The sequence below is a fragment of the Apodemus sylvaticus genome, chromosome 3, assembly GCF_947179515.1.
Source record: "Apodemus sylvaticus chromosome 3, mApoSyl1.1, whole genome shotgun sequence".
In the NCBI taxonomy this organism is placed as follows: Eukaryota; Metazoa; Chordata; class Mammalia; order Rodentia; family Muridae; genus Apodemus; species Apodemus sylvaticus.
In genome coordinates this window covers 68,775,630-68,797,262 of record NC_067474.1, presented here as the reverse complement: position 1 = coordinate 68,797,262, position 21,633 = coordinate 68,775,630, and the positions used below count along the sequence as shown (strand labels likewise).

At 43.3% G+C, this 21,633-nt stretch overlaps 1 protein-coding gene across 2 annotated transcripts in view; it reads right to left on the bottom strand.

The window, feature by feature from the left end:
* Positions 1–11,043: 11,043 nt before the first annotated feature.
* The window catches only part of Znf462 (zinc finger protein 462), a 132,481-nt gene continuing 121,891 nt past the window's right edge, over positions 11,044–21,633 (bottom strand). For both annotated transcript variants that reach the window (XM_052176512.1, XM_052176513.1), the window contains 3 exons: positions 20,470–20,602; positions 14,254–14,377; positions 11,044–13,023 (listed from right to left, as the gene is read on the bottom strand). In XM_052176512.1, the coding sequence (XP_052032472.1) occupies positions 12,816–13,023; positions 14,254–14,377; positions 20,470–20,602 (465 nt within the window). In that variant the 3' untranslated portion in view covers positions 11,044–12,815. The remainder of the gene's footprint in view (positions 13,024–14,253; positions 14,378–20,469; positions 20,603–21,633) is intronic.

Sequence of the window (21,633 nt, the reverse complement as noted above, 5' to 3'; positions counted from 1 at the left end):
TTCATCTCAAGGCTACTAGCAGAATAATGACTTCCAGGCAGCTAGCACAAGAGTCTTAGAGCCCACACCTACAGTGATACAACTACTCCAACAAGGCCACACCTACTTCAACAGGGCCACACCCTCTAATAGGGCCACTCCCTGGGCTGAGCATATACAAACCATCACACAGGGTCTCACTATGCAGGTCAGGCTGGTCTTGAACTCATAAAGATCTTCCTACTTCTGACTCCTGAGTGCTTGATCAAAGGCATGTGCCACCATGCCCGGCTTGCTCATTGTTATCTGACCTCCCAGCTATCTGACCTTAGCATCCATCCACACACAAACATATACATACATGAATGCAATACAAATTTTGCCCAAGACTTTGACACGGGATCAACTTGACCTGTTACTTGTAGGAGCTGATAACTTTTCCTTACCGACCTTTGTGTTCTTTCAGCTCAGCAACATTTGGGCCTGCTCGGGGAATCTACACCACATACAAGGAAGAAAAACATCTTCCAAAACCAGATCCATGCCCACAAAAACTCACAATGCCTCAGTCTGCTCTGAAAGTAACAAACACTGACACTCCCTTTGGAAAGTAGCTTCTGATCCCTTTCTTGATCAACTTGAAGGGAAGCCCCCCCCCCATAAGCCTATTCCTATATGTTGTATATATTTGACTTGGTTTCATTTCTGTTATGTTCTTGCTGTACAACTCCATGTGAAATATTAGGAGTTGGACATACCCTGAGAAAAGAACCTAGGTGTGTCTTGATTGTTTCTACAAAGACACTTCTGATTCTTAAGAAGAATGAAATAATACTAAGTCTTGATTTGGTTCATAAGGCAAGAGCTGCAGGTGTCTTAAGCACCACCCTATATAGCCAGGAAATGTTCTGGAAGAGATCTCTTGTTTTGGACAAAAGCTCTAGAAGTGTTTCCGCTTGGAGGAGAGGCTTGGGAAGCCACTCTACAAACCTCCCGACACACACACACACACACACACACACACACACACACACACACACTTAGTAGAAGTACTTCCAGTATCACAAGAATTCCCAGGATCATCAAGGCATGCTCTCAATTTATAACTTTCCTTCACAAAATAATTATTAAGCACCTAAGTAATTATTAAACACCCTAGGCACTACTCATTGCCCAATTCTAAATGTTTAATTATTTTGTTATTTATTTTGTGCTTGTGCATGTGTGTATATGCATGGTTTTGAGTGTCACTGCTCACTGACAAACGACCAACTTGGAAGAGTTGATTCTCTCCTTCTAGGTGAATCTGGAGTAACCAAACTTCAATTGTCAGGCTTGGTGGCAAGTGCTTTACTCAGTGAGCAGTCTCACCGGCCTGCTCTTTCTGAATGAAACCTAGATTTCTTTCTCCCTAGCACCCCTCCCCCCACACCCCCCAAGTCTATTCCAGATAGAAATCCTACTCATTTGAGACAGCCAGATGATGGCCAGCACCTGCTAGGGGCTGTACTCATGAACTGACCTAAATGGACCCAAGCACACTTCAAGGAAGGTACAACAGACACTTCTTGGAAGACAGACATTTTCTCTCTATATAAAGTGAACAACAAGGTAACTAGGGATCCTGCCACGACCTCAAGGGGCATTCGCTTCTGGGTGTAGATGACATTAGTAGTGACCAGGGCAAAAGATCGGCAGAATCCAAGCCAACGATGACATCTTGAATCATTGACCTCTGTATGTGATGTATGCTGATGTCTGTTATTTAAAAAACTACATGTACTTATTTGTCACTTTGGAGGTGATCCTAGTTATGGTTTGACTGCTGTGAAGAGACACCAGAGCCACAGCAACTCTTATAAAGGAAACCATTTAATTGAGGCTGGCTTACAGTGTCAGGGGTTTAGTACATTTTCATCACGGTGACAAGCCTGGTGGCGTGCAGGCAAACATGGTGCTGAAGAAGGAGTTCTGCATCTTGATTCTCAGGCAGCAGAAGGAGACTGTGGGCCACACAGGGTGTAGCTTGAGCATAGGAGATGTCAAAGTCTGCCCTGACAGTGACACACTTCCTTGAACAAGGCCACACCTCCTAATCGTTCCACTTCCTCTGGGCCAAGCATTCAGATACATGTGTTTAAGGAAAGCTGTTCCTTTCCAAACCACCACAGGGGGGCACATAGCATGGTGTGCTTGTGAATGTCAAAAGACAACGTGTGGAAGTCTACTCTATTTTTTTGCTATGTATTTAAGGCATGTCAGTCTTAGAAACCAATCTACAGGCCCCCCCCCTTCTTTTAAATTACCCATTGCCTCATTCTTTAAGCCACAGTTAATTGGGATTTTTTGGTCACTGTGCTTGCACAGCACAGCATCTTACATGCAGTGATGTGTCCCTTTGCCAGGCACAGTGCCTGCCTCTGGACCATCAACAGTGAGACACAGTTTTTGCTTCTTGTGGGCTAGGAGAGGCACACAAGTGAGCAGAACATTTAGTTTACAGAAATCACAGCAAGGATCTCAGAAAGCTCTGAAGGTTCCTTGAGCATCAGGAAGTGAGGCCTCATCCAGTCACAGGCCTGTGGAAGACTTCCTGGAGGAAATGGAACTTAAGCTGAGCCCCGAGCGGCAGTGATTGGCTGAAGAAGAGAGATTCACTTGAGTCTGAGAGAGAGAGGCTCATTTAGATTTCAGAACGATCCCTCTGCTGAATGTGGAGCAGAGAATGTCTTGCTCTCAAGTGCTCATACATATAGGTGCCCTGAAGACCTAGGGCAAGACACCTACAATCAATTCCAGCACTTGAAAGGTTTAGGAAGCAGAGTTGTATGATCAGGGTTGGCTTGATCTATAGTGAATTTCTGGCCAACTTGAGGTTTTGGCAAGAGTCTGTCCCAAAAACAATAGCAATGGGGGGGGAGAGAGAGAGAGATTTTATTCTTCACAGATAGGGTAATAATTGTTCCAAGTTACCAAAGAACTAAGCACAATGGCAATGGGGAGGAAGATCAGTTGAATTAACTGAGCATACTTTGGGAAAGGCATTATGGGAAAGCACTATGGGAATGGTACAGTGCCAAATGCCTCACAGTTCAGCCTGCATGACACACATACTTGTCCCTCCGTATCTGTTGGGGATTGGTTCTAGGACATCCCATGGATGCTCCAGTGCCTCATGTAAACTGGCAGCGTTTGTATCACTCGTGCAAACCTCTCTGTCCCCACTTTAAGTCATCTCTGAGTTACATGCAATCCCCAACACAGTGAAAGTGCACATTCACAAGTGCCCTACTGTGTTGTGTCTGTGCATGCTCAGTCCAGATGCAAGTTTCTGTTGACTGACTGTATGTGACTGCATACTGCAGATGGAGCAACTGGGAGAAGAGCAGGATCAGGTTAGCGGGCCGAGGGCTTAGGGTAAGTGGAAGAGTAAGGACCTGCCTATTATCCCAGTTCACAGTCACGACACAGTCTGAAAGTTCAGCCACCTTAAGGTTCTGGTTGAATGCCTTTTCTCCTAGCCCACTGTGCCCCTCCCCCCCCAACACCCAGATTGTCATCCAAAGGCCCATCCGAGGCTGGAGAGATGGCTTAGTGGTTAAGAGCTTGTTCTGCTTTTACAAAGGACCTGAGTTCATTCCCAGCCCTAACTTCTGGTGCCTCACAGCTACCTCCAGCTGCAGTTGCCCCCTTTTGACCTCTGTGGACCTGCACCCATGTATGCAATCATACACAGTGAAAAAACAGAGCTAGAGAGATGGACAAGAGGTTAAGAGGACTGGCTGTTCTTCCAGAGGTTCTGAGTTCAAATCCCAGCAACCACATGGTGGCTTATAACCATCTATAATGAGATAAGTAATAACATCTATAATAGTCTTCTGGCCTGCAGGCATACATGCACCCAGAGTATTATATACCTAATAAATAAATCTTTAAAGAAAAAAAAAAAGAATCAAAAAACAAAAGAACACAAAACTCTAAAAGGCACCTCAGAGTAGAGACCAATAGGCAAAGGCTACTGCAGTGACTACAGCCCAGAGCTCACCCACCACTCTACGGGGAAGATTTGGTTTTTTCTGTACCTTGATTGCTCCTGTACCAATTAGTTATCTTTCTCATTGCTATGACCATTGTTCTGAGCAGTCCAGGACCCCTGGCCCACAGAATGGTGCTGCTCATATTTTAAGGTGGATCTTCTTCATTTAACCTAATCGGGGAAAATCCCTCACGAACACACCCATGGGTTTGTTCTGGAGTGTGACAAGTTGACAACCCATATTAATTATCACAACCCCTATCCTTCTTGAGTCTCAGACGGCACTTCCATTTCTGAAACACTCAGCCTTCTTTATGCTGGTGCTAGGTTTGGAAAGGACAGACAAGAGGCATGGCCACCAGCAAGCTGCCTGAGGGATGGGAGCCTTGGATGAGCCTGGGCCTGTAACTGCGGTCTGTCGTGCAGCCTCCTGGAGCGGCTCCTTCCAGCTCCGGGGAAAGGTCAGGATTTCAATCTGATGTTTTCACACATATTAAATGGATTTCAGAAGTACTGCTGCTGCCTGGCTCCAGTCTTTAAACAATGTGGTCAGGCCCGACGCTCTGAGAGGCTGCATTCCTCCTGCATGCGATGCGGTTTCCTGAAGTCATGCAGGCAGTCGGCTAAACCAAACTTAGCTGTTTTGCTAATTGAGAGCAAGCTCAAGAGAGAAAAGAGGAACAGAGACCGAGGTTGCTTTCCAAGTTTAATTCAAGAAGCCAAACAATTAAGTTGGAGGGGAAAGGAAGTGTCTCTTCAGACTCCTAGGTGACTATGTCCTTTTTCATTCCTGGGGTGATGATGGTGGTGTGCGGAAGGATGGGGTGTAAACAAAGCCCCCCATCTCCTCCCACTATCAAAAACGCGCTCTCAGTGCTGCTCATGTTCATATCACGCATGCGGACACGGTCCACTCTACTTTCTATGGCCGTGTGTCTCTACCCCCGTCACAGCCAATTCTGGCTTCTGCCAGCCCCTCCCTTCCCAGCAGCCATTGCTCAAGTCATCCCTCTGCCCAGCCTTTGTCCTTCTCTGAGGAGGAGAGGACTGGTGAAGGAGACCTCAGGCAGGAAGGAGCGCTGGAGCTCAGTGTTCAGGTGTTTTCTCAGGGAGAGTCTGGAATTGCAGACAAAGACATTTTTCATCTACGAAGCTGCATATTTTTACTTAGATATTTAAAAAAGCAATATCAAGCTCGGAGAGTAAATGTAACGTTGATGCCAAATCAGATGAGAACTAACACTTGGTATCAACAGGAATATATTTGAATTTAAAAAGACTAGCTGCATCTGACGGCAATGTGTCTCTGCTACTGAAAGTCTGGGTTGGGTGGGGGGAGGGGAGAGCAGAGCCTTTCATTCCCCGCCCATCCATCCTTTTCTCCCTGAGACGTTATTGAGCTCTGATATGGGGCCAGGTTCTGGCTACAGCAGCTGAAAGACGGAAATATGTGCGACAAGGGCAAGTGGTGGGACCGTGGTGGACAGGAGACAACGGGGCTGCTTGTAAGCCTCATCTGAGCTGGGGGATCTTTAGCAAGCTTTGAACCCTCCACTGAGGATGCTAATCTACAAAGCGCGTGCGCAGATGATATCAGCCAGCTCAAAGGTTGGTTAAGATCCGGGTGGCCTGGATAGTGAGCTGCCCATCCTAAAGACGTGCTCACAGGAGCGTTCAGAGGTGTCACGGGGAATCATGAGACGGCAGGATGGGTTCTAAATCCAATAACTTGTGTCTTTAGAAGAAATGGAAGCTTTGGCAACATAATACTTACCTTAGCATACCCACTGCCCTGGGTTCTCACTCCCCTAAACCATAAAAGCAGAGAGAGAGAGAGACAGAGACAGAGATAGAGAGAGACAGAGACAGACAGATACAGACAGAGAGAAGAGAAGGGGGGGTGATGTGAAGAAAGAAGCAAAGATTGGAGTCATGCATCTGTAAATTATAAAACACACCTCAGAAGTTAGGAGAGGCACTGAGTGGAGTCTCCCATGAAGCCTACAGAAGAACAGCTGGACTTGTAACTTCAGGCCTCCAGAACTTCGAGAATAATCATATATATGTGAGGATACATCCATCAAGCTCGTGGTCATTTGTGACTGTCACTAAGAAATTGAAGATAAGAGATAAGAGAATGACGGTCTTCTTGAAGCAAGGCCATCTGCCCCTAGGACATGGCCAGTCTTTACGGGGCATTTTTTAAAATGCTCAAAAAAACAAAACAAAACATAAAAACAAATAAAGAAAAGCTGAAAAAAAAAATATGTTCTAAAATCTAGGCATCCAGCTCTCAGGAGCCAGATCTCTATGAGTTCAAGGCTAGCCTGGTCTACATAGTGAATTCCAGACCAGGTGAGACTACATATTAAGCCTCTGTCTCAAAAAAAACAAAACAAAACAAAACAAAACAAAACAAACAAAAAAAAAAAAAAACAAAAAACCAAAAACCAAAACCCAACCAACCAACCAAACCACAATGACAGCTGAGCATTTTGCCATTCCAGTTAAAATTAGGTTCAGTGCTGAACAGAAAATGATGAGGGCTAGACATCCCAGAGTAATTTGACAAATACATTCCTTCATAAGACTAAATTGATCAGGACAGGTGGTGGTGGCGCACGCCTTTAATTCCAGCACTTGGGAGGCAGAGGCAGGCGGATTTCTGAGTTCGAGGTCAGCCTGGTCTACAGAGTGAGTTCCAGGACAGCCAGGGCTATACAGAGAAACCCTGTTTCAGAAAAAACAAAACAAAACAAAACAAAATAAAAAAAAGGAACCAAAAAAAATGGATCAATACCTTGGTTAAAGTTCCTTACTATGTTTATGGTTCCTATCAGCATCTCTATTTCTTTGTATTAAAAATCACTGCCATGTTATCCAATGCTCTAATGAGTTCATTCCCTGGTCAATAGGCATTAGGATTCCTGGGGTGGGAGGGACACCCAACATTTCTTGTCATTCAGTTTACCAGACTCAGCGTTTTTCCCCTTTGTCTGCCTTCATCATCCCCTCTAGATCCCTCTTTCCCCCTGGTATGTATCCCACACCAACCGCTGGTATCCTTATCAGCTCATCCTCTTAACTAAGTTCTACAACTCTGATCCCTGAGGCCTTCCTTCCTACCTATCTATCTATCTATCTATCTATCTATCTATCTATCTATCTATCTATCTTTCATATCTATCTATCTATCTATCTATCTATCTATCTATCTTTCATATCTATCTATCTATCTATCACCTATCTATCTATCTATCACCTATCTATCTATCTATCTATCTATCTACCTACCTACCTATCAATCACCTATATCTATCTGTCTGTCTGTCTATCTATCTATCTATCTATCTATCTATCTATCTATCTATCTTAGAAACAGGGTTTCTCTGTCTGTCTATCTATCTATCTATCTATCTATCTATCTATCTATCTATCTATCTTAGAAACAGGGTTTCTCTGTGCAGCCCTGGATGTTCTGGAACTCTTCAGTCAGGCTGGCCTTGGATCTCTGGAACTTACAGAGATCCATCTGCCTCTGCCTCTTGAATGCTGAGATTAAAGGTGTATGCCACCACTGCCTGGTTCCTTTTAAATATGTTAGTTTACTTATTTTTGTTGTGGGTGGCACATACTGGGCACCAGAGGACAGCTTGTGAACTGAGCTCTCTTTTTCTATCTTTAAGTGATTCCAGGATCAAATTCAAGTCATGTTAAATTACACATGTTCATTAACAATAAAGCAAGATACTTGGGTTTAAGTAAACTACCCAAGATATCACACCATTCATGGGTCAACTGGGGCTTAAATGCAAGTGATCTGAGTTTAAATTTAGTCCTGACCAATGTTCCTCTGTTTGCGTACCCATGGCCTCTACTGCAGTTCCTGCCCCAACTTCCTCAATGATGGGCTGTGGTGTGGAAGTTGACTTTTTTCTTCCCCAAGTTGTTTTTGGTCAAGGTCACAGACAGAAACTCAGTTGAGGCAATGTCCTTTCAAAACTTAACATAACACTGGGAAATTTATCTTAGTGAAACCAGGGCAGGTGAGGACGCTGTTGACAAATACTAACCGCATCATTGTATAAATTGCAAGAAACATTGCAAAAAACACCTAGGAGCTGTATACAGACTATATGTACTCACTTTGATCATCCAACATGCTATGCAATTTGGAAAAGTATCTATTTGTGATGGCTGCATAGAAACACGGAAAATATTTACACCATGAGGTGAAAAGTATGTCATAAAATTACTTATCTTATTTGAACCATGGAAGGAGATTAGCAATGAAAGGGAAACTTCCCAGGATGTGAACATAAATGTGGGAGATACTGAAGTGATTTTAATACACTTCTAGCTGACTTTACTGCTCTATCTATCTATCTATCTATCTATCTATCTGTCTGTCTGTCTGTCTGTCTGTCTATCTATCTATCTATCTGTCTGTCTGTCTGTCTGTCTATCATCCATCTATCTATCTATCTATCTATCTATCTATCTATCTATCTATCTATCTATCTATCGGCAGGGTCACACTACATTTTTCCTATCAGCCTGGGACTTGTGGGCCTGGAATTCAGAGATCCATCTGCCCTTGCCTTCTGAGTGCTGGGTTTAAACATACACATAACCATACCTGCTAAAAAGAAATTTTTATGGTTTCACCAATGCTCAAAGCCCCATTTTCCACCAACTCAATTTGTATAATTCATGATTTACTTTGATTTTGTTAAGTTTATCCCTAGGGACTTGATAGTGGGCAAAATGCAAAAGGCAGGAGAGGACACATATCTTACCACACGGTTTGCTTATGGGTAGGACTAAGGGCCTACCCAGTGGATAACAGTACCCAAATCCTCTACATGCCTTTCTAAACCAAAGACATTCCCTTAGCAGGACAGACAAATACACATGTACTCTCTCAAGATCCGTATGCAGAAGGCTGGCTGTAACAACACAAAAGCCCAAAGCTCCCTGAGATTAAATGAAGGCTCCTGCAGAACCCAGCACCATCTATGGAAGCCCCCTATCCAAATCCCATATTTTCACCATCCTCATTTGTAAGCTGTCAGAAGACCAGAACCGTATCTGTCAGTCTGCTCATTATCCAGTGGCTAGCACCAACCTCCTGGTAAGACACATTGCATAAAACCTTGGCTGATAGGGCCAGCATCTGGTGTTTTTGAAGAACACACGGTTTCCCTGTCCCTGCTATTCTGTCTTTCCTCATGGTGGAAGCTCACAGCTCACATTCTTTCTGGATTCATTGGTAGTCTAGACCAAACACTTTCCAGCCCCTTATGTGGATAGTTGGGGCTATGACCAGGTCTAGCCCACAGTGTGTGCTATTATCAGGACAAGGCCTTCAAGTGGGAAGACTGCTATTGAGCTTTCTGCAGTGAAATACCCTGGTATTTCTGTGCTGTAATGGGTGCACCATCATCCCATCAGACAAAAAAGCCAGGGTCACAGAGGGAAGACCACTCCACAGAACAGAAGTAGATGGGGCTAAGCCAGAGGAGTCAGAGCGTGCAAAGCAGAAGTGTGGGTTTGATCCCAACTCAGACTCTGTTCAGAACGATTGACAGAAACCACTGGAGAACAGTGGCTTTCCAACAGGGATGCTCACTGACTTGCTCTCTTAGGAAAACAAGAAAGCTAATCTGAAGTCCTATGAAAGCCCAAGGCTCTCTGAGAACTCGATGAAAAGAAGACGATTCTTATGGCTTGATCCTCGATTTGCCTTGCCTACTGATCCACATTTTGGGGTGGGGTAGTTGTGATCCTCCTGTATCAGCCTCACAAATGGTGAGATTCCATGTGTGGGGTACCATAACCAACTGATTCTCATTTTTGGTGGGAACTATTCTTTTTATAAAATTTTCATTGTTGATGAATACCCCAATGCAGGAATGCTGATATTTTAAGCTCCAGCTCAGACCTCACCTTGAGTTTACCTGCTTTCCCCAGCTGTGTAGATTCAGCACGTAGGCTCATGACTGGTCTTGCCACTGTCAGCCTGCCTGTCTCTAATCACACCCATAAATAAGTTAACAGATGCACATAGATACATGTGAAAAAAATTCTTTATTAATTTCTCACATCTCATTACAAAATGTATGTTGCAAACAACTTGAATAACCTACTTGTGTTTTTTATTTTTATTTATTTATTTTTTATTTTTATTTTTTTTGTGTGTTTAAACCCTTGGCTTCAAGGAGTCAGGATCCCCCTATCTTTCATCAAGCTTCAGGAAACACTGATAATTGGAGTCAATAGGTTATCATTTTGCTATTTATTTTCTTCTCTCAAGCTCTGGAAAAAAAAATGTCCTCTGTATAAATTAAACAACAACAACAAAAATGTTGTAAATTCTATGTCATTACAGTCAACAGAAAACAGAATGCGTCCAAAATGTGTGGCCACAAAATATCAGGTGTATGTTCGGAAAGAAAAAAAATGACATTCTAGCCTTGTTAAAAGGATAATGGTCCCATATTTTTATTAACAGGTTAGCAAAACAAAATCCAATGGATTACAATATTTACATGTTATTTGAAAAATAAAGTAGTGATAAAAGCATGTCACAATTATTTTCTTTTTTCCTTTTGTTGTTTTTTTTTGTTTGTTTGTTTTTGGTAACCATCACAGACATCCAATCCAGGTATGAAACTGTTTAGTACATTTGAAATGAGGCCAATCAAAAGCAAGTAAGGACACAGAAGAATCTGTCTAGATATTTCACACTTCCCTCTTTTCTGGTTTCCACATGATGGCCCCCATCCCTAAAAAAAAATTAAATTAAACATCCTACAAATAAAAGTCCTTAATAGCAAAAATAAAATAATAAAATAAAAACAAAACAAAGCAAAATCAAGATCATGCTTTTCAAGTACGTACTTACTTCACAAATGCGACATCTTTCCATGGATTTTCTCTGAAGCTGTGTGGGACACTGACACCTCACAGCTCAGTTTACCCTCTTCCCTTCTGGCCCACCCCCCCCACCCCATCAACCCTTCCAAGTTAAAAAAAAACAAAAAAAACAAAACAAAAAAAACCCAAAAAATCCCAACAAAACCCAAACTAAAAAAACAAAAAACAAAAACAAAAACCAAACAAGGACAACAAAAGAAACAAAACCAAGGACTCGTATTTGCCCACACACATACATCCAAACACTAGCACATGTACATGTGTACACACACACACACACACACACACACACACACACCTCTAAGCTTCAAGAAAGTTCCTTTCTACTTTTTGGAACGAAACTCCTTGTTCACAATCATAATGTGCTATAAATGTAGACTTGCTTTTAGTCTAAGCTGCTCTTGGGGGGAAAAAGCCACTGTGGGGAAACAGAGCAGCTAGATACAAAGAAAGAAGCACTTCTCCGGGCTCCCTGCAGGACCTGCCTTCTCCTGTCCAAGCTCACGAAAGGGAGGGCTCCGAAAAGAAATGAGACAGCCTCACAATACACAAAGCAAACAAAATACAGAGTTCACAGCACACACGAAAGCCGGCCCAATGTAACAGACATTGTTGGTGAGACGCATGATATGTTGGTTTGGAAAAAAAAAAACAAAAAACCCAAAAGGGTGATAGGACCTCTTTGTCTGGCCCCCACACTGCATAGCTGTGCTAGGAGTTTGGTTCTTTAGTTAAATTAAAAAGAATACAAACACAAAAACAAATTTAAAAAGGAAGTTAACCTCTTTGTTATGTTCATGTTTAAAATTATAAAAATTCACACACACACACACACACACCACACACCCACACCCTCTAACTCTCCCTTGACCTCAAATCAAACAAACACACAAAGAACAGCTCATATGAAGAAAGAACAACTGAATTTGTGCTGTGTTTGTAACACTCAAGTCGAGAGAAAAATAAACATGTGGCCAACGAAATCCCACAATCACCATAAAATTAGTTCACATGAACCTACCAAATTCTAAATTATAGCTGAACACTAATAAACAGCTTACCTGGAATACAAGATGACAATTCACACACAGTTATCTAGTAATTAAAGTCTGTTTCTTTTTTTTTTGTTTTGTTTTTTACTAAAATAATTAAAAAAATCACAGTATTTTAAGAAATAAAACCCACGTGGGGATTTTAAGCACAATTTGTGTTCCTTTCTTTAAAACTCTTTTTTTTCTCCATTCACCATCCTGTCCAGCAGTTCTCTCTACATTTAACCACAAGGGCGACAGGTAGTACAGACAAATGCAGAGAATTCCCTTGGTTAAGTCTGAGGTACTAGGAAACAGGTGACTGTTTTATGCAAAGCAGTTTTTTGTTTGTTTTCTGTTTTGTTATTTTTTTTCCCAAAGCGGCTGCAGTTAGGTCTTGAAAAAGCTTAAGGTATTAAAACTAGAAAAACGCACTGAAAGTTGTGCGCCCAAAAGTTGTTCCCCGAGGAGAGAAGTCTTCTGTGTCCAGGAGCCTCGGTTTCCACGCACTGTCCGAGAGGGTCATGGAGACCGCCGTGCCCGTGGAAGGTATTTCCCAAACCGCAGCAGATGAAAACTTCCGAGGTGAAGATCCGGAAGGAAGGATGTAGTGACAGGAGAGGAGCCACATATTCCAACCATTTAAATAACTTTAATTTACATACTCACTCACACAGGTACCAGTGCTTTGAAAATAGATCGCTCAGTCCTAAAAGCAGCTTTGTTCTGTCTTATCTTCTCTGTCTGTCCCCTCCCTTCTCAGCCCACGCTGGCCCGCCCACATTTTCATCACGGTTCAAGTAAGGTTTGATAAGAATTTCACCAAACTCTTATTCGTTTTTGGCCTCTGCATTCTCCAGGAGAGATTTGTCGGCAGCTACTACACAGATGGTTACTGTTTCGCTCTTCAGGGGAAAGTCTATCCCGATCGGCTCATCGTCTTCCTTGGCCTCTATGGAGGGCAGCTGCAGACTTTCCTCCACCATCTCCTTTGGGTGGATTTCATTCCTGCTCACCTGGTTGGTATCATGCAATGCCCTGGAAAAGCAAACCAGCAGAAACATTCATAAACCAGGTGTGGCGGCACATAGCTCTCACTCCAGCACTTATGAGGCGGAGACAGGAGGATCAGGAGTGGTGCGCATGCGCTCCTAGAGGCCCAGCACGAGTTGAAGCATTGTCATCTTTTCTGTGTGTGCTATAAGACAGTGTCTCTCATGGCTAGGCCAAATACACTGGGCTGGCTAGCTAGTCAGCGCAACACCTCTCTCTGCCTCCCCGGAGCTGGGATTACAAACACACCATCATACCCAGCTCGTTAACCTGAACTCTGGGCATTGAACTGAAATCCTTAAGAATTTTATGATTTTCCTGGCTTCTCACATGCCTTTTCTAACCAAACTAAACACTCATCTATCTTTACTACTCTGATCCTAAAAGTGCATTGAACGTTCCTGTCAAGGAATTCTATGTGTATATTACTAATGTTTTGTTTCCAAATTAATATAATTTTTTGATATTATCTCTTTTCCTGAGTCAGAGTTCTTGGAAAAATACCAAGAACTGCCTCACTCTCAGATCTCTCAGTTGAACTCAGAAACTTAGGTATTGGCCAATAATGATTAAGACAAAAGGAACAACTCTGGTATTGACAATTTATTAGTCAAGTCTATTAATCATCCAAACACACAAAAACTGAAAACCTGCAGGAATCAACTATGACTTGAGAAACGTAGTTATGTTCTCAGAGGTCAGGACACTTCATGGACATTATCTCATACCACAAATTAGTTCTCTTGTCTGGTGGACTAAGGAAGCGTTCTTTGTGCAAAGGACAATTCTATTTTCAAAGAGGTTAGGTCAGAACCTGACAGGCATGCTCTCAATTACCTGGGAGGCAGGTGTGGAACAGGACTGTGTTTCTGAGGTTAAGTCTTGGCATGCTAAAAGCCATTCATGGAATGAGAAAACATGGAAGCCAGAACTTCAGACCACGATGTGCATTTCTCTCAGCGAATGAGATTCAATTGCAAAGCAAAGGGACACGCTACCCTTGAGACTAGGGGCTTTCCTTCACCTGACTGTGACTGGGCCGGCCATTTTAAAAATTAACAAAGGAGGAATCTGTTTTCTCAGTCGTCACTGCCTACTCCTCATGCTCAGTAAGGTGGTAACAGGTGGTGTGGGGGCTCTGTGTAGTATTAGGGGATTCTAGCCTCCCTCCCACCCTCTTGCTTGGGACAAAGGTCTTCTCAGTACCCAACTTACATGCCATGTCTCAATACGTGTCTTTCCCACTCAGAACCCTGTGAGAATGCCCGTCCACAGAATTCACATGGAAATCGCTTCTCTGTATTCACACCAGGCCCCCGGTCAGAAAATCTCATCAGCTCTGCAAACAGAGAGAAAGGGTCTGCGTTACCTTTGTGCTTCTGGAATCTAGAGAGGTTCAGTCAACATTCACTGGGAAATACTTCCTGACTTACCTGGGAAGCTAAACTGGAGGACATCATCAGTAGTTATCAGCCAGACTCCGCACTGACTCTGGGTTTCTCCTAAGGATACTTCCTGAATAGATCTGAATAGAAGCTGTCCTGGGTTCAGTGACTAAGGATACACGTCTCCTCATTTATGCAACTTCTTCTATCATCAACAACCCAGGTTCCTTCTGGCCAGAAAAGGCCCCTTGGCCTATTCTAAGACCCCATTACATCGGGTTTTCTAATTAACTCATTCCTTCTGCATGATCTGACTGAGGGCTTGGCAGCTACTCCGTGCCTATCTGGTGGAACAGTGTTATCTGCTCACTAAGAAGAAAACAGACCACAGAAAGCACCCGATATGGTTCTGTAGTACCTGTGGGCCACAAGACTTCTTCATATTCTAAGTTAGGCCAAAGCTTCACAACATGTGTAATGCTTTTGTCGGATGGATAGGAGCCCTGCAAAGACCCTAAACAACTATGAGGTAGGGTCTAAAAGCATGTCTGGGACACTGAGATGTTTCAGTAGATTAATGTCACCTGCTCCCAGGCTCAATGACCTGAGTTTGATCCCTGGAGCCCACATGGTGTGAGATGAAAACCACCAATTCCTGCAAATTGTCCTCGGACCTCCACATGTGCAACTCTCTCACACATACAATAAATAAACACATGTAATAATAATTAATGGTAATAAAAGCGAGCATGTCCCCAGCCACTAACAGATACTGGCCAGCTGCCTGGTATTTATTTCTCAACCAGTGATATTCACAAATATGGGGATAAGCAGACATTTCTCAATGGGTCTGGTGCACACATCAAATACTGGCCTAGCTATTTTCTTTACTCCTGTGATGCTGGCACAAGTTATAGGCCTTATACATGTGGATTGGCTAGCTAATTGTTTTTAAGCCACACCTCCTGGCAAGCTCAAAGATGAGGGTTTACACGGCCTTTGTGCTGTCCTGAGTCCTTGGCCCATGTCTTTCATTAGCCCACAGAGGGCCAAGGCTTCACATGGGTAGTAAGTAGCGGACTACACAGTTCTGAAAAAAGGGTGGAGCTTGGGGAAATTTGATCATTTTCATCTCTGATTACTGTGGGCCCCCACAGATTAGATGTGGCAGGGAGAATCTTCTGGTTGAAATGCCCCTATTTCATAAAATCTTCCAGACATTAGCTAGGGCTCTGTGACACCTTCATCGTCCTACAAAAAGCTACGTGAACAGGGCCAGTTCTCACAAAAGACAAGACATTTTCTCACAAATTAAGAAGATCACCACACAAGCCATTAAAAATAATTGCACAGACTATCTTCCTTGATTCTTTTCACTGGAAATGACACAGAGCCATCTGCTCTGCGCATTAATTCCTTAGCAGGGATTATCTTGGGCAAGAAATCAACAGAATGCCTTCCTGACTCCTCCCAGTTGCATAATGAGAGGGGGCAGGGTGGGCAGTGTTCTGCCTGGGCTCCTTTCAATTTCTCATGCGTGGCTTCTCTCTGAAATTCCCAGGCTGATCTTGCTGTGTCTATTCTGAGTAGGCGTCTCAGCTCCTATGTCTGGGAAGGAACTGGGAAGCAGGAAGGCCAGGAACTCCCCAACTGAAGGTGTCTATATGAAAGTCCAAATTATTCACAAGGAAAATGGTGCTAGTTCTTGCTCCTCTGCCCTCAGGAAACATAAAACCAGTCATCTATTGTCTCCAAGGGCACATGCTTAGCTTCATCCTCAAAGAAGAGGCCAGACTACCTGTCACATCTCAAATCACTCTCCCTCAGCTTGAGAGCTGAGCTAATAGCCCCTCGTGCACTCTGCCAGAAGCCAGGATGTCTGGCAAAAACACCCCAGGCTATTGTTGGCCCTGTCTTCTTGGCAACAATCTACTGAGATGGTGGAAGATTGATTCTAGGTTGTTTCAAAGGAGAAGGAGATGGGACAAAGGGAACGTTCTTGCAAGGATGTGTGACAGGGAAGGGACAGTTTTAGCTTGCAATTCCCAAGGTACTCAACTCAGTCCCCATACCGACTTGTCTATCCGAGGAGGAGTTTGCCTTCGTTTGTTTAGGTCTCTGGATGTAGACACAACACTTTCGGGGAAGCAGAAGCCAGGCAGGTCTCCCTAGCTCCATCTGGTCTGAAGCCTGAAGCCCAGTGGGTAGAAAGGCGAGACTGGACAAGCAGGAAGATGGGCTTCACACCTCACAGGTTTCAGACAAAGCTGTGTTTTCTCATGGCCTACACTTGTTTTATTTGTTTTGGGGAAGAACACTGGGAAATGGAGGACTCTGGAAGGCTGATGGCTTCAGAAACAGCCTAGGCTTAGCCTTAGACGTGAAGAAAGTCAAAATATCCAATAAGGAACCTTATATCTCACAGAGAGACAAGCAGGGCCACAGAGTACCAGGAAGACAAAGGAGTTTTCTGTAGCCTCACTCAGAAGCATCCTTTCCTCCCTCTCCCTGAGGACTTTCAAAACAGTGCAGGGATGTTTAGAATTTGTTGTGAAGAACATATTTGTTAGGTTTTTTTTTTTAAGTGAAGGAAGGAAGGAAAAGAAATAAGGCATACTTCTGAGATCACAAACATTTCCCTTACAAGAAATGGCTTAACATAGCACTTAGTCAACCACAGGTGAGGCTGTTTGGTTTATGTAGTATTGCAGGTTGACCACAGCAAGCAGCTTTTGATAAGTTAGCACATTTTGGCAGTAAGCCTTGGCTATCAGTGTTGGTTTGGAGATTGAAGGCCCCAACTAGATCCCTTGATTGTCACTGTGGGAGGGTTGGGACAATAAATCTACCACAGAAGAAAAGGGCCTGAGGAAGATACCTGCTCAGGCCTGCTAGATAGTCTGCCATGGGGCCTTAGTTTAGCCCAAGGGCTAGTGCATTTCATGACTAGGGTCTCTTTAAAAGACATTTTAGCACTCTAAGGGACTGGCGATGTGTGTACTGTTAAGAGCTCTGCTTTGGAACAAGAAGACTGAAATTCATCCTTCAGTGGTTTATTATTTATCTTCTTACCTTACTTTAGATAGGTTTTAAGTTTGTCAGAACTATTATTTATTAGGTCCATGTTGGATGTCATGTCATTTAATTAATGTTTTTGGCAGTCTTATAATCCAAGGCCTCTCACACCACAGGCAAGAACTTTATCTCCAAATTATATCTCTACCCTTTGCTTTCCATTCCATCAAGGTAACTACAAAAGACCCCAGAGAGCCACAGCAATCTAGAGTGGTGAGCGTGATAAGAAGGCACTGTATTCCATGACTTTAAGATATGTAAAGAGAAACAAGGTCACCAAAACAGCTTGATGCTAACCTAGAATACACCCTCTCAGTCAAGTGAGCATTGAGAAAGTTGCCAATATCACTCAGTGAAAAAAAAGACAATCCTGTAAATGATCACCGAGACAATCAGGCGTCATAGGCAGAAGAAAGAAACTAGATCCTGATCTCCCAGATGGAAAGATAATCAACTCAAAGTCAATAAGAGATCGAAACATAGGTCCTAAAACCATACGAGGTGCTAGAAGAAAACATGGGGGAACTCTCCATGATACCGGTTGACCATGATTTTTTCTTTAAAGTTTTTTACATAACCCCCAAATCACAAGTTACCAAAGAAAAAATAGGCAAATTCAACCCGAATCCAGCTGAAACGTTTTTGTACTGCCAGGGAAACATCAGAAAGAAAAAGCAGACCACAGAAGAGGAGGAGAATCTGTAGACCACACACCTGTCACAGGGTCAACATCTGGGATATACGCAGAATTCAAACAACTCAGTCAATATTCGAGTGAACAATTTCCCCAATTAAGAAATAGACAAAGGCTCTGTATAAGCATTCCTCAGAAGATAAGCAAACAGACATCAGCAATATCATGGCACTCCACATCCTGAGCAAGAAGGAGATGCAAATTCAAACCTTAAGTACTGCTCCATAGCAGTTAGAGCATCGATTACCAAAAGAAGGAAAGATAACAGGTGTTGGCGAAGGTTTGACAAGGACTGCACTGTAGACTAGTAATGGGGCAGCCATTATGGAATACTGTATGTAAGTTCCTCAGCAATCTCACTACTGGGCTGACACACAGAGAAAATGAAATGAAGTGAAGGGAATATCACAGAGAGATGCCCAGGGTTCACCTCAGCATGGTTCACAACAGCAAAGACATAGAATTCATTTCTGTGACCAGCTGTCGATGAAGGGATACAGAAAATAGATGTATATTCTACCCACTGGCATATCATTTATACCATTCCACTTTAAGACATGAAAACCTGTCATCTGTGACAACACGGATGAGGATTGTATGTTAAAGGAAATGAGCCAGGCATACATGCAAATACTAAATGATTCCACTCCTTGTGAAACCTCAGACAAATCCAGATTCAGATTGTGGAATGGACATTTCTGTTGGAATGAACATTTCCAAAGCCCCAGGTTGGGGTTCTGGGGACAGATTGGTCAAAAGACATTACATTTCAGGCAGATAGGAAGAATGAGTTTAGGAGATGAATTGTGTGGCATGGTGACTATAACCAACAATGCTATTGCAGTTTGAAATTGTTCAGTTGATTAAGATCTTATTCCTCAAGATAAGTGAGGAAAAAAACGTTAACTCCATTTAGCCATTCCACAATGTGTACCTATTTTAAAACATCATAAATACGCATACTTTTCTTTTTACTTGTCAACTAAAACTAAAGAAAATACCAAAGTTTAAAGCCAGAAGCTTTTAAGTTAAGAATCTATATATTGACCACCCTAGGAGACAGACACTGCTATTATCATTGTCACTGTCCACTGTCACTATTATTTGAGAGCTGGTGAACTCACAGAGACAGAAAGCAAAGTCCTACAGACTGGGGTCTATAGGTCCTAGATCTGGTAGGGTAGCCTCAGAACTCTTCGTAATACGAGACTAAAGAAGCGATACTCAGCAAGGGCCGCCACTACGATTCTTCTCATCACTACGATGGGGTGGCTACGATGCTTTTTGCTCATATTGACAGTATCTGTGCATGAACTTTTTGGCTCAATCTGCAGTAACTTAAGGAAGATATCTGAACTTATATTCTTTCTTTCTAATTATGAATATGTGTGTGGGTGTGGGCAGGCCAGGAGAAAGAGTCTGAGTTCCTAGAACTGGAGTTCCAGGTGGCTGCGAGCTGCCTGAAATGGGTGCTGGGGACTGAACTCAGATTCTTTCACGAGTAGCTAGCACTCAGTAGCTAGCACTCTTAACTGCTGGGCCCTCCTCTCTCCAGCCCTTCATTCCTCTTCTCAACCTGTATTTTTATATACTCTGGGGATGCCCAGAGTACTCTATGCTTAAAGAGTAACCAAGGACGGGTTTCTAGATCACATAAACATGCTATCTGCAATTAAACATATTTTGGAGTCTTCGTATCTTAGAATAATGGCAGAGTGGCAGGGTTGGGGCAATAGTTTAAAACTGCGCTAAAACCTTCACTGGTGTTTTCTGCAAACACAGGAGAGGGTGAGACACTGTCTCTTCCTCTTGGCAGAGTGAAAACAGAGCCCTAAGAGGTTAAAGGAATGGTCCCGCAAGGGGACATGTATGATGTCCAAGTTCATTACAAGCTCTCACTATGACCCCAGCAACAATCCAAGTTCACTCTCATTCCTCGACAACATTACGGCACCATTCATCTTGCTCCTTGCTGTCTGCATTCTGAAGGCTCCTCAGATACTAGTTTTCCTTGCTAGGAACCATCCTTTTTTTTTCTTTCTTAGCAAACATACATCTATAATTAGAAAGGAAATGTCTGTTTTCCTCGGAGTTTCTATAGCTGGTAATAGTTTGTAAAGACAGGGCCCTTGATAGTGTCTCAGCCGGTCTGTTCTGCTGCTTAACCAAGAAGGATCCTTCCTTCTGTTCTTCCCACAGCAGCCTCCTGCCTCCCTTCTGTCTCACTGTGGACATTCTGGGTGCCATCTGGGACTCAGAGAGCAGGGTAAAACTAACCTCTGTCCTCCGCCTTGCTGCTCATTTCGTCGTCCTTGTCCTCGTCCTCGCTGCTGGAACTCTCCATCTTCTCCTTCATCTGTTCCAGCTGATCCAAGTTAACCCGGCCAACCAGCTCAAAGTTACGGCTGACCTGAAAAAGACCCAAGCAGACGATGGAGGAATGAACCACAGACTGCATAGCCGCTCCTGGAGATCTTTCCAGCATAATTTCCCCCAAGTCTGTGTTTTTGCATCCAAGTGCAGACAAGCTAGGAGCTTGAGAAGTCCGTTTCTTCACTCTGACTCTCAGAGACAGATCTGTCCTTGGCTTCCCATTCCAAACACTGGACCTCCTTCACCAAACTTATGAGACTCAGGTACAAAAATCAGAGAGAGCTCAGAGCATCACAAAACCTATCGCATGGCATCAACACTGAATTTAAAATCAAACCTGTCCATCTTTAACTACTAAGCTTTCAACACTTTTGCATGCAAAGAGACTCCTGTAGGTCCTGACTACCTGTCAACCATGCTCCTTGGCTGAACCAGTGAGGACCATAAGACTTTTAACTCTAGTATAAATGGAAGACCATACTATTGCTACTAGTTTGGCTCCATGTTTGAAATAGCCTATTTACAAGACCAGGATTGCCTGCACAAAACACAGGTAACTAACCTTAAGAGCTATTGAAATGTGTTGACCATGGGGCTGTCAAGATGGTTCAGTGGGAGAACTTACCGCTCAGGTACGAGGACCTGAGTTCAGATCTTCAAAACCCATGTAAGAGCCTGAACGAGGAGCTTCAGGTGCAGAGACAGAGCAGTCTCAAAACATCAAGCAGAGAGCACGCACGCACGGTACACACACACACACACACACACACACACAGTGGGTGGTTTTTACTTATCTAAAATGTAGTAAGAATAATGCGAGAACTTGAGCTTCCCTCAAAGTATCATTCTGTCTAATGAGCTCTGGTTTGGGGTTATCAGATCAATAGTAGCATAAAATGTGCCTTCTCTGTACACAGAGAGTTGTTAGTGGTGACAGGTGAGGCTGCTAGAACAAGCCAGAGTTTATGCTCTGTATGAGGTGTGTGCTCTGATCCCCCTTTTGAAGAGCAGGGCAGGGGGGATATCAAGACAAATGCCACTCGGTCCCTGCCTCCAGAGGCTCACAGT